This window comes from Notolepis coatsorum (assembly GCF_963971535.1).
Source record: "Notolepis coatsorum genome assembly, chromosome: 2".
In the NCBI taxonomy this organism is placed as follows: Eukaryota; Metazoa; Chordata; class Actinopteri; order Aulopiformes; family Paralepididae; genus Notolepis; species Notolepis coatsorum.
Window position 1 is genome coordinate 26,109,629 of NC_140166.1, and position 16,113 is coordinate 26,125,741.

Sequence of the window (16,113 nt, forward strand, 5' to 3'; positions counted from 1 at the left end):
GATTGATTGATTGATTGACTACTTCATTGACTGATTGATTGATTGATTGCTTATCTGTTGTCTAGATCTATCCCTATGCGATGTTGGTGGTGACACACAGAGGGAGGCGCAGACTGCCCCCTGGGGTAGATAGGACCCATCTGGAGGTAAAACTCAACACGTCTCCCCTACTGAAACATTGTATCCCTGGCTGGCTGCTGTTTATTGTTGGATCTACTGTATATCAGCTGAAAACACTGTAGACAGCTAGTCTGTCAACTCCATTACCCCCCCCCCCCACACCCCATTATCATTCATTCAATCTTCAGCCTTTTAAATTAACAGTCTGTTCTGCTTCCTGTCTTGCATGACTTGTGATGTAATGTGGTTGTTTGTTTGTTGTGTGTTTTAATGATGTCTCTTACCCCTGTGATGTATGTATAGTTTGTCTCCAATAGTCGTATCTGGATTGTTCTTTTTTATTTATTTGTTGTCCCCTTTCCCTGTTACCCTACGAGAGGCCCTTTTGTCCTCTCGCCAGGCTGTCATTGTAAATAAGAATCTGTTCTTAATTGACCTGCCTGATTAAATACATACATACATGTTTTCCCCTTATTCACATTCAGATTAATAGCTGAAACATTCTCCCCTCTCGCCCCTATTACTTTATCCCTTAATGGTAACATTACCTGCTTTCTTTGCTATCATAATGTTCACTCCCTGTCTCCCCTATCATAACGTTCACTCCCTGTCTCCCTTATTGTTACATTCACTCCCTGTCTCCCCTATCATTACATTCACTCCCTGTCTCCCTTATTGTTACATTCACTCCCTGTCTCCCCTATTGTTACAAATGGTCAGATTAAACCGAATATATGTATTTATTGATTGATATATATTGCATAGGATTTGTATCATAATATTTCGCCATACCCCCAATGCCGAGTTCAAAGTCACCGCGAAGACATGTCTGTACATGCCCGGCTTTGCCCAGGAATACGAGACAGAAATAAGGCTGGTACTAGATTATTCACTGTACGTATAAATACGGCGCAGGTGGATACAGCAGTAGTCTTAGTAACTAAAAGCAGAAGCCTTCACCACGATACAACGTGCTGTGAAGTGGGCCCGTTTTGCCCCGAAATAGAGTCTTGTCTTATTTAATACGTTTAATACGTTCGTTCAACGTATCGTTCGCTCCTTACTAGTAAAGCCTTCATCACGAGTCAACGACCAAGTGAAGCGAGCAACCGTGCATCTAAATAGAGCACTTATAACCGCGTGCGGATAGGATAGTGAAAGTGTCAGAGCTTAGTGGAATAACGTCAAGTTCTACCTAGTTAATGTGAAGTACCGCGCACCGGAGAATCTACACCGGTGAATGCAGAGCCCTTTTCCGGCTGGATTATTATTATATTGCTTTGGTCCTGTTGGAGCGGAGGAGAATCGTCTACCAACCCACTACTGTGTGGGATTTACCCGTGAGGAACATCATTCGAGCCCGTCTCTTGGAGAGGCTGGCCGGCTTTCACCTATGCTGCACGCATACTTGGATTACAGCTGCTGCTTTTCGTCTGCCGATCAAGGGAGTAATACCGCCTCCCATAGCAGGAGCTTATTGAGTCCCCGTTGACCCAGACTTTGCATTCGAACATTTCCTCCCCCTGCTGGCTTACAACCGGTGGGAACCCCTACCAGTATCTCCCGCTGCCTCCCCAGAGTACCATAGATATAATTCCTAAGATTCAGGTTGTATTATTATCTCCTGCGTAATATGAGAATGGACATACGTTATTGATTTGCCTACGCACATTCCTTTGCCTTATAAGCGCATCCAAAGTAAAGTATATTATGTACTATCAGTGCTGCTAATAAATATTCGTAAACCCAGTTTTGTGTGGAACCGAGTCATTGTGGGAAGTGTTCATCATAAGATACCTGTGTACTGTATGGCCAGTAGTAATGTACATAAGACGGTAGTGGTTTAATGATACCATACTTATTAATACAGTCAGGGAATTGTACCCCTCAGTTACAATTGGTCCTTCGAGCCGGAGATAAGAATTAGCGTAATATTAATATAATATTAATATTAACATGGCCGATGATGAACACTCCACAAACGGTTCTCCTAAGCTAGATCGCCCGGAGCGCAGACGGCAGCCACCTCTTCACCTAGAGGACTACGTTGTCAGTCCAATACCTAGCTTTAAAAGGAAGTTAAATACGGATAAAGTAACTAAAGCGGATAGTAAAATTATGTCCAACCCTACCGACCAGGCTACCCCGCCAGTAGAGACCCTAGTGGGTTCTAACGTAACTGACCAAGCTCACAGGGGGGACCAGGAGGGACATGACATGACTTTACCCCCCGACAACGCCAACGGGACAGTCCCCGGAGAGCTCCAGGATAAAGAAAGCGCTCCAGGGACGGAACCCGACCCACTACCAGAAGAGAAGCGCGCCCAGGAGACGGACCTCGAGGCGCGCCCAGAGAACAGATCTCCAACGAGCACTGCCGGAAGCCGATCACCTCCGCCGGTGTCTTCCCCCAGCGAAGCGGACAAGATGCTGGCGCAGGCACTCATCGCCACCCTGGCAGCCTCCACCGAACGCGATCGACTTCAAGCGCAACAGACGAGCGAGCGCGAACAAGCTGCAGACCAACGAGAGCGCCTTCACGCGCAACTCCAAGCGCAAGCCCTCCGTGAACGCGAACATTCTGCAACCGAGCGAGAGCGCTTCCAAGCGCAACAAAGGAGTGAAGACGACCGCATAAGACTGGAGACCAGACGCCTTCAGACGGAAGAGAACATTGAAAGAAGCCGCGCCGATGCACAGCACGCCGCCGCCAATGTGCAGCGCGACGCCGCCAATGCCCAGCGCGAAGCAGCGCGCGACACCGCCCATGCCCAGCGCGAGACAGAGCGTGACAGGCTGCAGGCGCAGCTGATGGACAAATTGATCACCATGGCGACACCCCCTCACTCCGCACGGAGCTCCCGGAGATCGTCACGACAAGGGTCTAGGGCACATTCCCCTACCCGACCAAGCGACCCGGGACCCCGCCAACAGGAGGATCCTGTCCACGTCTCCGAACCCCCTCCCCGGCCGGTCCATACGAGACCCAGCAACCGGGAAGAACCGGACCACGCCGAGAGACTGAACAGAAGACTCCAGGACCTAGCAGAGGAAGAGGAGGAGGAAGAGGAGGAATGTCAAGCCGACCAGCAGAAACGTACTCTGGACCAGGAGGCCCAGTACAGCCCCGACCAGCAGCAACGTACTCTGGACCAGGAGGTCCAGTACAGCCCAGACGTCAGCCCCGAGGCACTGCGCTACAAACCCCCGACTCCACTCACGGGTGAGTTTGACGCACCGCCAGCCCCGAGGAACAGCACCTGGGTACCCGGGCTTCGGTACCCACCAAGTACCAGCTCAAGACGACACGCACGGGGAGACTCGCCCAGGAGGCCTCTCCCCCAACGCTCACCGATGTGCCAGCCATCCATGGCATCATACCTTGGCACACCGACGTTCCCGGACTTCACACACGAGAACAGAGCACAGTACACAGAGCTACGAATGTGCTTAGAGACAATGATGTCCGATGTACCGGATGAAACGTACAAGTATGCTATCCTACTCAAGCACCTGAAGGTGCCCAGAGCGCACAATATAGCGCTGGCATATTCCAACTCTACTACCCCATACACCGCGGCTCTAGTAGCCCTCGACCAACGTTATGGACGCATATGGGACTACGTGATACAGGAGATAAGAGACATTGACCGTCTCCCCCCAGCCAGAGACAACAGAGCATTGGATGACCTCTCTATCAAGGTACAGTCCCTGGTAGGGATGCTGGGGGCCCAAAAGGAAAAGGGGATATACGAACTGTACGCTAACTCTAATGTAGAGAGGATACTAGAGAAGCTCCCTCCCGCCCGACAAGAGCGCTTCAGGCGGCAGAGAGACCACTGCGACCCCAACGGCCCAGAGGCATCCCTCCTAGACCTATCTGAGTTCCTCGCCAGGGAGGTCAGTAGCCTACGACTCGACACGTTCGTATGGAGTGGACCAAGCCCAAGACCAGGACCTCGGGGATCGAATGATAACCGCCGGTCGGTGACCGTTATGCACCAAGCCGAATCAGTACCGCAGCACAAGAACCACAACACCCCCTCGACGAAAGAGGACCAGTGGAAGATTGAATGCCAGTACTGTGAAGGGGAACATCGGCTGTATCAATGCGACACTTTCGGGAAGCTGACCACGGACGAGGTGAGTCAGTGGATCAAGGACCACCGCCGCTGCTTCCGATGCGCGCGCAGCCACCTAGCAGCTGAGTGCCGCTTGAGGAAGAAGTGCAGCAGGTGCGGTGGCACCCACTTGGAGGTCCTGCATGACATCAACAGGCGTCAGCCAGGACAACAGAGTGGGCCCGTCGCGGTAATGTACCATGCCGAGGCGGTGGCACCAGTACCGAAGAGCCACCAGACCGCCCCCTACTGTACCTACTGCGACAGCGGACACTGGCTGGCACAGTGCGCCGAATATAAGACACTGAACCCCGTCCAAGTTGACCAGTGGCGTGAGGCGGCCCAGGCGGGCGCCGCTTACCGCGCAGAGGCGGCCCAGGCGGGCGCCGCTTACCGCGCAGCACTGTGCGGGGCCCACCAGAAGATCCAAGGCAACCGACCAACAGGAGTGCTCCACATTGACCAGCATAGCGGAACCCCCCGAGTGCTCATCAAAGTGGTCAGAGTGCTCCTGAGCTACAAGGACAAGGTCCTGGACACTTACGCCGTCCTGGACGATGGGTCTGAAAAGACTCTCCTCCTCGCTTCCGCCGCAGCCCAGTTGGGCCTGCGGGGTGCCAAAGGTACCATGACCATACGCACCATCAGAAGGGACCAGAAGACCATAAAAGGTGAAAAGGTCTCCTTTAAGATAGCAGCGGTGGACCAGCCCGAGAAGCAGTATAGTATAACCAACGTCTTCACCAGCCACGACATAGGCCTGTCCCAGTACACCTACCCCATCCCACAGCTGATGGCTAAGTATGTGCACCTACGTCAACTACCTATACCGCTTATCGACGGCGCCACACCGACCCTGCTCATCGGCTCCGACCACGCGGACCTCATTCTCCCAATTGAGGCGGCCCACATCGGACCCAAAGGATGCCCAGTCGCGGTTCAGACCCGACTGGGATGGACGCTCCAGGGCCCCCTCTACGGACTTGACAGTCAACCCACGTCTACACGCTGCCTACACACAAAGGCGAGCGACACCGGCCACTCTCTCGTACAGCCCGTTGAGAGGCTATTGACATTAAGCGAGAGGCCTGTGAGAGAACCGTGGGCACAAGAGGGAGTTCGGAACTCCAACCCCCTCAGCTGCGCTCCAGACGTAGCTGACCTCGAACCTGGCACCCCAGGCGACTCCTTGACGGGGCGGCCAGAACCGGCCCCTCCTCAGACGGGGTAGTCAAGTCAAGTCAAGTCAAGAGTCAAGTCAAGAGTTTTAATTGTCACGGCATACAGGTATACAATGAAATGCGGGTGGTCTTGCCCGCAACGATGTGCAATACAGTGGTACATATAATAGAATCAAAGAAGAAAACAACATTGTGCAGTAACAGGTAGCAGGTAACATGAAGTGACATCTCGGTATCTGTACATAGTTATTTACAGAGCATGTGGGACATGCTAGTTAGCTTTGGTAGTGCAATACACTGTTCCTGTTATTCTAATTTAAAGTGTCCTTTCCTTTGGCCATAAGTGTGCGTGTGTGCGACATGAGTGTGTGCCCGCTCATGTTAAAGTGTTAAGTGGCTGCTCGTGTGTGAGCGTGCACAGTGTGCGTGTCGTGTGTGTGTTCATGTGTGCTTGTGTGTGGACAGTTCAATGTTCTGAGCACTCAATGTTCATTGTTCATGGCTCTGATGGCCTGGGGGAAGAAGCTGAGCCTAAGCCGCTCTGTCCTAGTAGCTGGGGTTCGCAGGCGTCTGCCTGACCTCAGCAGCTGAAACAGGCTGTTATTGGGGTGGTGAGGGTCTTTCATTATCCTGCAGGCTCTGGATTTGCACCTCTTGTTGTATAGAACCTGCAGGGGGGGTAGTGCAATACCCGTGGTACGCTCGGCTGAGCGCATCACTCTCTGTATGGCCTTCTTGTCCTGTGCCGTGCTGTTTCCATACCAGGCAGTGATGTTTCCGGTCAGGATGCTCTCTACAGCTCCTGAGTAGAAGGACTGGAGTATCTTCCCCGATACTCTGAACTTCCTTAACTGTCTCAGGTGGTAGAGACGCTGTTTCGCCTTCTTTACTACTGTTTCTATGTGTGTTGACCATGTCAGGTCCTCTGAGATGTGGACCCCCAGGTACTTGAAGCTGCTCACCCTGTCCACGGTAGCCCCGTTTATCATCAGTGGTGTGTGTGTCTCCTGCTGTCCTCTCCTATAATCCACGATCAGCTCCTTGGTTTTGCCAATGTTCAGGAGCAGGCTGTTGTCCTGGCACCAGCGTTCCAGTACCTCAACCTCCTCCCGGTAGGCCTTCTCGTCGTTGTCCGAGATCAGCCCCACCACCACCGTGTCATCTGCGAACTTCACTATGGAGTTGGAGCTGAACTTGGCCACACAGTCGTGTGTGTAGAGTGAGTACAGCAGGGGGCTCAGAACACAGCCCTGGGGGGACCCGATGCTCAGGGTGATGGTGTTGGAGGTCTGACCCCCCACCCTGACCGCCTGGGGTCTTTCGCTCAGAAAGTCCAGTACCCAGGCGCTCAGGGCGGAGCTCAGACCTAGCTCGATCAGCTTGTCCACCAGTCTGGTGGGGACTATGGTGTTGAACGCTGAGCTGTAGTCAATGAACAACAGTCTCACATAGCCCCCCTTCTGACGGTCAAGGTGCGAGAGGGTGCTGTGCAGTACCTGGGAGACCGCGTCGTCGGTGGACCTGTTTGTCCTGTATGCAAATTGCATAGGGTCCATATCACTGGGGAGGGAGGCACAAATGTGGTCCTTGACCAGCCTCTCGAAACATTTCATGACCACAGAGGTGAGTGCCACCGGTCTGTAGTCATTTGGACATGCTGGGGAGGGTTTCTTCGGCACAGGGATGATGATAGACATCTTGAAGCAGGCAGGGACCACTGACTCCGCCAGTGATTGATTAAATATGGCGGTGAACACAGGGGCCAGCTGGTTGGCACAGGTCTTGAGTATACGTCCTGTTATGCCATCTGGGCCAGCAGCCTTCCTGGTGTTCACCTGCATAAATGCTCTTCTCACACTGTGTTCCGACAACGAGAGAGCGTCCCCCCCCCTCGCGGTTGCCCCCCCCCCTCCACAACAGCCGGCGCGCCAGTGACGTCACTAGCCGGAGAGCCAGCAGCGCCACTGTCTACACCAAACCGAGCGTAGAAGATGTTGAGCTTGTCCGCGAGGGAGGCGTCGTCGCTCCCCATTGAGGGGGCACTGACTTTATAGTCAGTTATTGTCTTCAGTCCCTGCCATAATCCTCTTGTGTCGTTTTGTGCCATTTGTGTCTCCAGTTTATCAGCATATGTCCTCTTACCAAGTTTGACAGCTTTGCGTAGAGTATAGACTGAAGCCTTATACTCCTCCATGTTTCCTGACTCTCTACCCAGGTTGTAGGCGGTGGTACGAGAGTTCAGAGCTGCTCTAATAGTGCTATCCACCCACGGTTTCTGGTTTGGGAAAATCCGCACCGTTTTCCTGGGGACAATACCATCAGCTATTGTTGTGATGTAGCACACCACTGTGTCTGCTAGCTCACTGACGTCACTGGCGCTTCCTTTGAACATCTCCCAATCCGTGTCTGCAAGCACGTCCTTGAGCGTGGCCTCTGATTCGTCGGTCCACTTCTTTGTCTCACGTGACACGACGGCGTCACGTGATCTTTGTTGATATGCCGGAAATAGCAAGATGGAGTCATGATCGCTCGAGCTTGTGGACCCCGTTAATGGCGGAGCGGCTACTGCCTTGTAACCGGCTTTGAACGGGGAATAGCAGTGGTCGAGTGTGTTCTTCCCTCTGGTGGAGCAAGCGATGTGCTGAAAAAAGGACGGCATCACTTTCTTCAGGTTGGCCTGGTTGAAATCGCCGGCCACTACCATCGCTGCGTCTGGGTGTTTGATCTGGTGTCTGTTGAGATGATCGTGTAGTTCGCCCAGCGCTTTGCCCGTATTCGCGTGTGGGGGAATATACACGGCAGTCATGACGACTGCGGTGAACTCCCTCTGGAGGTGAAACGGACGACATAGGATAGAAAGATGTTCCAAGTCCGGCGAACACGAGTTTGAGAGGACCTGCACCCCCTCGGGATTAACCCAGGAATTGTTCGTGATGAGGCAGACTCCGCCGCCGATGGTCTTTCCTGAGCCAGCGTTGCGATCTGCACGTAAGACTGTGAAGGCATCCGAGGGAGAGACGCTTTTGTCTGGAGTCGTCGACGTGAGCCATGTCTCTGTGAGACATATAATGTTGATGTCTCTCATCTCCCGTTGGAACCGGACCCTCGCTCTCAGGTCATCCATCCTACCCTCCAACGAACGGGCATTCGCCAGAAAGATGGATGGAATTGCTGGGCGGTAAGCAGGGGTACAGAGCAAACAAGAGAAACAGACGGAGGAGGAGGAGGCACAGCCAAGCACAGATCAAAGCAGTCTCAGGCCCGCTTCCTCCTAAGCCCCCCTTCATCCCGTCCAGTCGTCATGATTATCGACCAGTCACTACCCCGAGCTATGTGGCCGGCCGGCCGCGTAAGCAAAGTGATCACTGGTGCCGACGGAAAGGTCAGAGCGGCAGAAGTGCTCGTCCAAGGGCGGACATACAACCGACCCGTGGCGAGGCTGATAGAGTTGCCAAGGCTCCCCGACTCGCTTAATGACGACCATGACCCACTGACTTTGTGAACTGCCCTACCCTCACAACGGACATTGAGTAGTGGACAGTGCGGTTAATCTGTCTCTGCTTATCTAATTAGGTGGGACTAATTAGGAGGCGGCTGTTACAAAGGGTCAGATTAAACCGAATATATGTATTTATTGATTGATATATATTGCATAGGATTTGTATATCGTCTGATATCCCTTGTGTATTCTTTGTACATATACACGGAATATCCCTTTAACCTAGTACAGACCATAATATTTCGTTCTCCTATTGGAAGCGATCCCCTAGGCGCCAACGGCCATACCCCCAATGCCGAGTTCAAAGTCACCGCGAAGACATGTCTGTACATGCCCGGCTTTGCCCAGGAATACGAGACAGAAATAAGGCTGGTACTAGATTATTCACCGTACGTATAAATACGGCGCAGGTGGATACAGCAGTAGTCTTAGTAACTAAAAGCAGAAGCCTTCACCACGATACAACGTGCTGTGAAGTGGGCCCGTTTTGCCCCGAAATAGAGTCTTGTCTTATCCTAATACGTTCGTTCAACGTATCGTTCGCTCCTTACTAGTAAAGCCTTCATCACGAGTCAACGACCAAGTGAAGCGAGCAACCGTGCATCTAAATAGAGCACTTATAACCGCGTGCGGATAGGATAGTAAAAGTGTCAGAGCTTAGTGGAATAACGTCAAGTTCTACCTAGTTAATGTGAAGTACCGCGCACCGGAGAATCTACACCGGTGAATGCAGAGCCCTTTTCCTGCTGGATTATTATTATATTGCTTTGGTCCTGTTGGAGCGGAGGAGAATCGTCTACCAACCCACTACTGTGTGGGATTTACCCGTGAGGAACATCATTCGAGCCCGTCTCTTGGAGAGGCTGGCCGGCTTTCACCTATGCTGCACGCATACTTGGATTACAGCTGCTGCTTTTCGTCTGCCGATCAAGGGAGTAATACCGCCTCCCATAGCAGGAGCTTATTGAGTCCCCGTTGACCCAGACTTTGCATTCGAACATTTCCTCCCCCTGCTGGCTTACAACCGGTGGGAACCCCTACCAGTATCTCCCGCTGCCTCCCCAGAGTACCATAGATATAATTCCTAAGATTCAGGTTGTATTATTATCTCCTGCGTAATATGAGAATGGACATACGTTATTGATTTGCCTACGCACATTCCTTTGCCTTATAAGCGCATCCAAAGTAAAGTATATTATGTACTATCATTGCTGCTAATAAATATTCGTAAACCCAGTTTTGTGTGGAACCGAGTCATTGTGGGAAGTGTTCATCATAAGATACCTGTGTACTGTATGGCCAGTAGTAATGTACATAAGACGGTAGTGGTTTAATGATACCATACTTATTAATACAGTCAGGGAATTGTACCCCTCAGTTACACCTATCATAACATTCACTCCCTGTCTCCCCTATCATAACATTCACTCCCTGTCTCCCCTATCATTACATGCACTCCCTGTCTCCCTTATTGTTACATTCACTCCCTGTCTCCCCTATCATAACATTCACTCCCTGTCTCCCCTATCATAACATTCACTCCCTGTCTCCCCTATCATAACATTCACTCCCTGTCTCCCCTATCATTACATTCACTCCCTGTCTCCCATATCATTACATTCACTCCCTGTCTCCCTTATTGTTACATTCACTCCCTGTCTCCCCTATCATAACATTCACTCCCTGTCTCACCTATCATTACATTCACTCCCTGTCTCCCTTATTGTTACATTCACTCCCTGTCTCCCCCATCATAACATTCACTCCCTGTCTCCCCTATCATAACATTCACTCCCTGTCTCCCCTATCATTACATGCACTCCCTGTCTCCCTTATTGTTACATTCACTCCCTGTCTCCCCTATCATTACATTCACTCCCTGTCTCCCCTATCATAACATTCACTCCCTGTCTCCCCTATCATTACATTCACTCCCTGTCTCCCCTATCATTACATTCACTCCCTGTCTCACCTATTGTTACATTCACTCCCTGTCTCCCCTATCATTACATTCACTCCCTGTCTCCCCTATCATTACATTCACTCCCTGTCTCACCTATTGTTACATTCACTCCCTGTCTCCCCTATCATAACATTCACTCCCTGTCTCCCCTATCATAACTTTCACTCCCTGTCTCCCCTATCATAACATTCACTCCCTGTCTCCCTTATTGTTACATTCACTCCCTGTCTCCCTTATTGTTACATTCACTCCCTGTCTCCCTTATTGTTACATTCACTCCCTGTCTCCCTTATTGTTACATTCACTCCCTGTCTCCCCTATCATTACATTCACTCCCTGTCTCCCCTATCATAACATTCACTCCCTGTCTCCCCTATCATAACATTCACTCCCTATCTCCCCTATCATAACATTCACTCCCTGTATCCGTTATTGTTACATTCACTCCCTGTCTCCCTTATTGTTACATTCACTCCCTGTCTCCCCTATCATTACATTCACTCCCTGTCTCCCTTATTGTTACATTCACTCCCTGTCTCCCCTATCATAACATTCACTCCCTGTCTCCCCTATCATTACATTCACTCCCTGTCTCCCCTATCATAACATTCACTCCCTGTCTCCCCTATCATTACATTCACTCCCTGTCTCCCCTATCATAACATTCACTCCCTGTCTCCCCTATGATTACATTCACTCCCTGTCTCCCCTATCATTACATTCACTCCCTGTCTCCCCTATCAGTACATTCACTCCCTGTCTCCCTTATTGTTACATTCACTCCCTGTCTCCCTTATTGTTACATTCACTCCCTGTCTCCCCTATCATTACATTCACTCCCTGTCTCCCTTATTGTTACATTCACTCCCTGTCTCCCCTATCATTACATTCACTCCCTGTCTCCCTTATTGTTACATTCACTCCCTGTCTCCCCTATCATAACATTCACTCCCTGTCTCCCTTATTGTTACATTCACTCCCTGTCTCCCCTATCATTACATTCACTCCCTGTCTCACCTATCATAACATTCACTCCCTGTCTCCCTTATTGTTACATTCACTCCCTGTCTCCCTTATTGTTACATTCACTCCCTGTCTCCCTTATTGTTACATTCACTCCCTGTCTCCCTTATTGTTACATTCACTCCCTGTCTCCCTTATTGTTACATTCACTCCCTGTCTCCCCTATCATTACATTCACTCCCTGTCTCCCTTATTGTTACATTCACTCCCTGTCTCCCCTATCATAACATTCACTCCCTGTCTCCCCTATCATTACATTCACTCCCTGTCTCCCCTATCATAACATTCACTCCCTGTCTCCCCTATCATAACATTAACTCCCTGTCTCCCCTATCATAACATTCACTCCCTGTCTCCCCTATCATTACATTCACTCCCTGTCTCCCCTATCATTACATTCACTCCCTGTCTCCCCTATCATTACATTCACTCCCTGTCTCCCTTATTGTTACATTCACTCCCTGTCTCCCTTATTGTTACATTCACTCCCTGTCTCCCTTATTGTTACATTCACCCCCTGTCTCCCCTATCATAACATTCACTCCCTGTCTCCCCTATCATAACATTCACTCCCTGTCTCCCTTATTGTTACATTCACTCCCTGTCTCCCCTATCATTACATTCACTCCCTGTCTCCCTTATTGTTACATTCACTCCCTGTCTCCCTTATTGTTACATTCACTCCCTGTATCCCTTATTGTTACATTCACTCCCTGTCTCCCCTATCATTACATTCACTCCCTGTCTCCCCTATCATTACATTCACTCCCTGTCTCCCCTATCATTACATTCACTCCCTGTCTCCCCTATCATAACATTCACTCCCTGTCTCCCCTATCATAACATTCACTCCCTGTCTCCCTTATTGTTACATTCACTCCCTGTCTCCCTTATTGTTACATTCACTCCCTGTCTCCCTTATTGTTACATTCACTCCCTGTCTCCCCTATCATTACATTCACTCCCTGTCTCCCTTATTGTTACATTCACTCCCTGTCTCCCCTATCATAACATTCACTCCCTGTCTCCCCTATCATTACATTCACTCCCTGTCTCCCTTATTGTTACATTCACTCCCTGTCTCCCCTATCATAACATTCACTCCCTGTCTCCCCTATCATTACATTCACTCCCTGTCTCCCCTATCATAACATTCACTCCCTGTCTCCCTTATTGTTACATTCACTCCCTGTCTCCCCTATCATCACATTCACTCCCTGTCTCCCGTATTGTTACATTCACTCCCTGTCTCCCTTATTGTTACATTCACTCCCTGTCTCCCCTATCATAACATTCACTCCCTGTCTCCCTTATTGTTACATTCACTCCCTGTCTCCCCTATCATTACATTCACTCCCTGTCTCCCCTATCATTACATTCACTCCCTGTCTCCCCTATCATAACATTCACTCCCTGTCTCCCTTATTGTTACATTCACTCCCTGTCTCCCTTATCATTACATTCACTCCCTGTCTCCCTTATTGTTACATTCACTCCCTGTCTCCCCTATCATAACATTCACTCCCTGTCTCCCTTATTGTTACATTCACTCCCTGTCTCCCTTATTGTTACATTCACTCCCTGTCTCCCCTATCATAACATTCACTCCCTGTCTCCCTTATTGTTACATTCACTCCCTGTCTCCCTTATTGTTACATTCACTCCCTGTCTCCCCTATCATTACATTCACTCCCTGTCTCCCTTATTGTTACATTCACTCCCTGTCTCCCTTATTGTTACATTCACTCCCTGTCTCCCCTATCATAACATTCACTCCCTGTCTCCCCTATCATAACATGCACTCCCTGTCTCCCCTATCATAACATTCACTCCCTGTCTCCCCTATCATAACATGCACTCCCTGTCTCCCTTATTGTTACATTCACTCCCTGTCTCCCCTATCATAACATTCACTCCCTGTCTCCCCTATCAGTACATGCACTCCCTGTCTCCCTTATTGTTACATTCACTCCCTGTCTCCCCTATCATAACATGCACTCCCTGTCTCCCTTATTGTTACATTCACTCCCTGTCTCCCCTATCATTACATTCACTCCCTGTCTCCCCTATCATAACATTCACTCCCTGTCTCCCCTATCATAACATTCACTCCCTGTCTCCCCTATCATTACATTCACTCCCTGTCTCCCTTATTGTTACATTCACTCCCTGTCTCCCTTATTGTTACATTCACTCCCTGTCTCCCTTATTGTTACATTCACTCCCTGTCTCCCCTATCATTACATTCACTCCCTGTCTCCCTTATTGTTACATTCACTCCCTGTCTCCCCTATCATAACATTCACTCCCTGTCTCCCTTATCATAACATTCACTCCCTGTCTCCCTTATTGTTACATTCACTCCCTGTCTCCCCTATCATAACATTCACTCCCTGTCTCCCTTATCATAACATTCACTCCCTGTCTCCCTTATTGTTACATTCACTCCCTGTCTCCCCTATCATAACATTCACTCCCTGTCTCCCTTATTGTTACATTCACTCCCTGTCTCCCTTATTGTTACATTCACTCCCTGTCTCCCTTATTGTTACATTCACTCCCTGTCTCCCCTATCATAACATTCACTCCCTGTCTCCCCTATCATAACATTCACTCCCTGTCTCCCCTATCATAACATTCACTCCCTGTCTCCCTTATTGTTACATTCACTCCCTGTCTCCCCTATCATAACATTCACTCCCTGTCTCCCCTATCATAACATTCACTCCCTGTCTCCCCTATCATAACATTCACTCCCTGTCTCCCCTATCATAACATTCACTCCCTGTCTCCCTTATTGTTACATTCACTCCCTGTCTCCCCTATCATAACATGCACTCCCTGTAGTGTCTCCCCTATCATAACATTCACTCCCTGTCTCCCCTATCATTACATTCACTCCCTGTCTCCCTTATTGTTACATTCACTCCCTGTCTCCCCTATCATTACATTCACTCCCTGTCTCCCTTATTGTTACATTCACTCCCTGTCTCCCCTATCATAACATGCACTCCCTGTAGTGTCTCCCCTATCATAACATTCACTCCCTGTCTCCCCTATCATAACATTCACTCCCTGTCTCCCCTATCATAACATTCACTCCCTGTCTCCCCTATCATAACATTCACTCCCTGTCTCCCCTATCATAACATTCACTCCCTGTCTCCCCTATCATAACATTCACTCCCTGTCTCCCCTATCATAACATTCACTCCCTGTCTCCCCTATCATAACATTCACTCCCTGTCTCCCCTATCATAACATTCACTCCCTGTCTCACCTATTGTTACATTCACTCCCCGTCTCCCTTATTGTTACATTCACTCCCTGTCTCCCTTATTGTTACATTCACTCCCTGTCTCCCTTATTGTTACATTCACTCCCTGTCTCACTTATCATTACATTCACTCCCTGTCTCACCTATTGTTACATTCACTCCCTGTCTCCCCTATCATAACATGCACTCCCTGTAGTGTCTCCCCTATCATCACATGCACTCCCTGTCTCCCTTATTGTTACATTCACTCCCTGTCTCCCTTATTGTTACATTCACTCCCTGTCTCCCTTATTGTTACATTCACTCCCTGTCTCCCCTATCATTACATTCACTCCCTGTCTCCCTTATTGTTACACTCACTCCCTGTCTCCCCTATCAGTACATTCACTCCCTGTCTCACCTATTGTTACATTCACTCCCTGTCTCCCTTATTGTTACATTCACTCCCTGTCTCCCCTATCATTACATTCACTCCCTGTCTCCCCTATCATTACATTCACTCCCTGTCTCCCCTATTGTTACATTCACTCCCTGTCTCACCTATTGTTACATTCACTCCCTGTCTCACCTATTGTTACATTCACTCCCTGTCTCCCTTATTGTTACATTCACTCCCTGTCTCCCCTATCATTACATTCACTCCCTGTCTCACCTATTGTTACATTCACTCCCTGTCTCACCTATTGTTACATTCACTCCCTGTCTCACTTATTGTTACATTCACTCCCTGTCTCCCTTATTGTTACATTCACTCCCTGTCTCCCCTATCATAACATTCACTCCCTGTCTCCCTTATTGTTACATTCACTCCCTGTCTCCCTTATTGTTACATTCACTCCCTGTCTCCCCTATCATAACATTCACTCCCTGTCTCCCCTATCATAACATTCACTCCCTGTCTCCCTTATTGTTACATTCACTCCCTGTCT

General features: G+C 49.6%; 1 protein-coding gene across 1 annotated transcript in view; it reads left to right on the forward strand.

Moving 5' to 3' along the window:
- Positions 1–16,113, forward strand: part of LOC311223298 (dematin-like) — a 196,920-nt gene that overhangs the window by 170,548 nt on the left and 10,259 nt on the right. Inside the window, exon 16 of the mRNA XM_084308090.1 lies at positions 66–146. Within this exon, the coding sequence (XP_084164216.1) occupies positions 66–146 (81 nt within the window). The remainder of the gene's footprint in view (positions 1–65; positions 147–16,113) is intronic.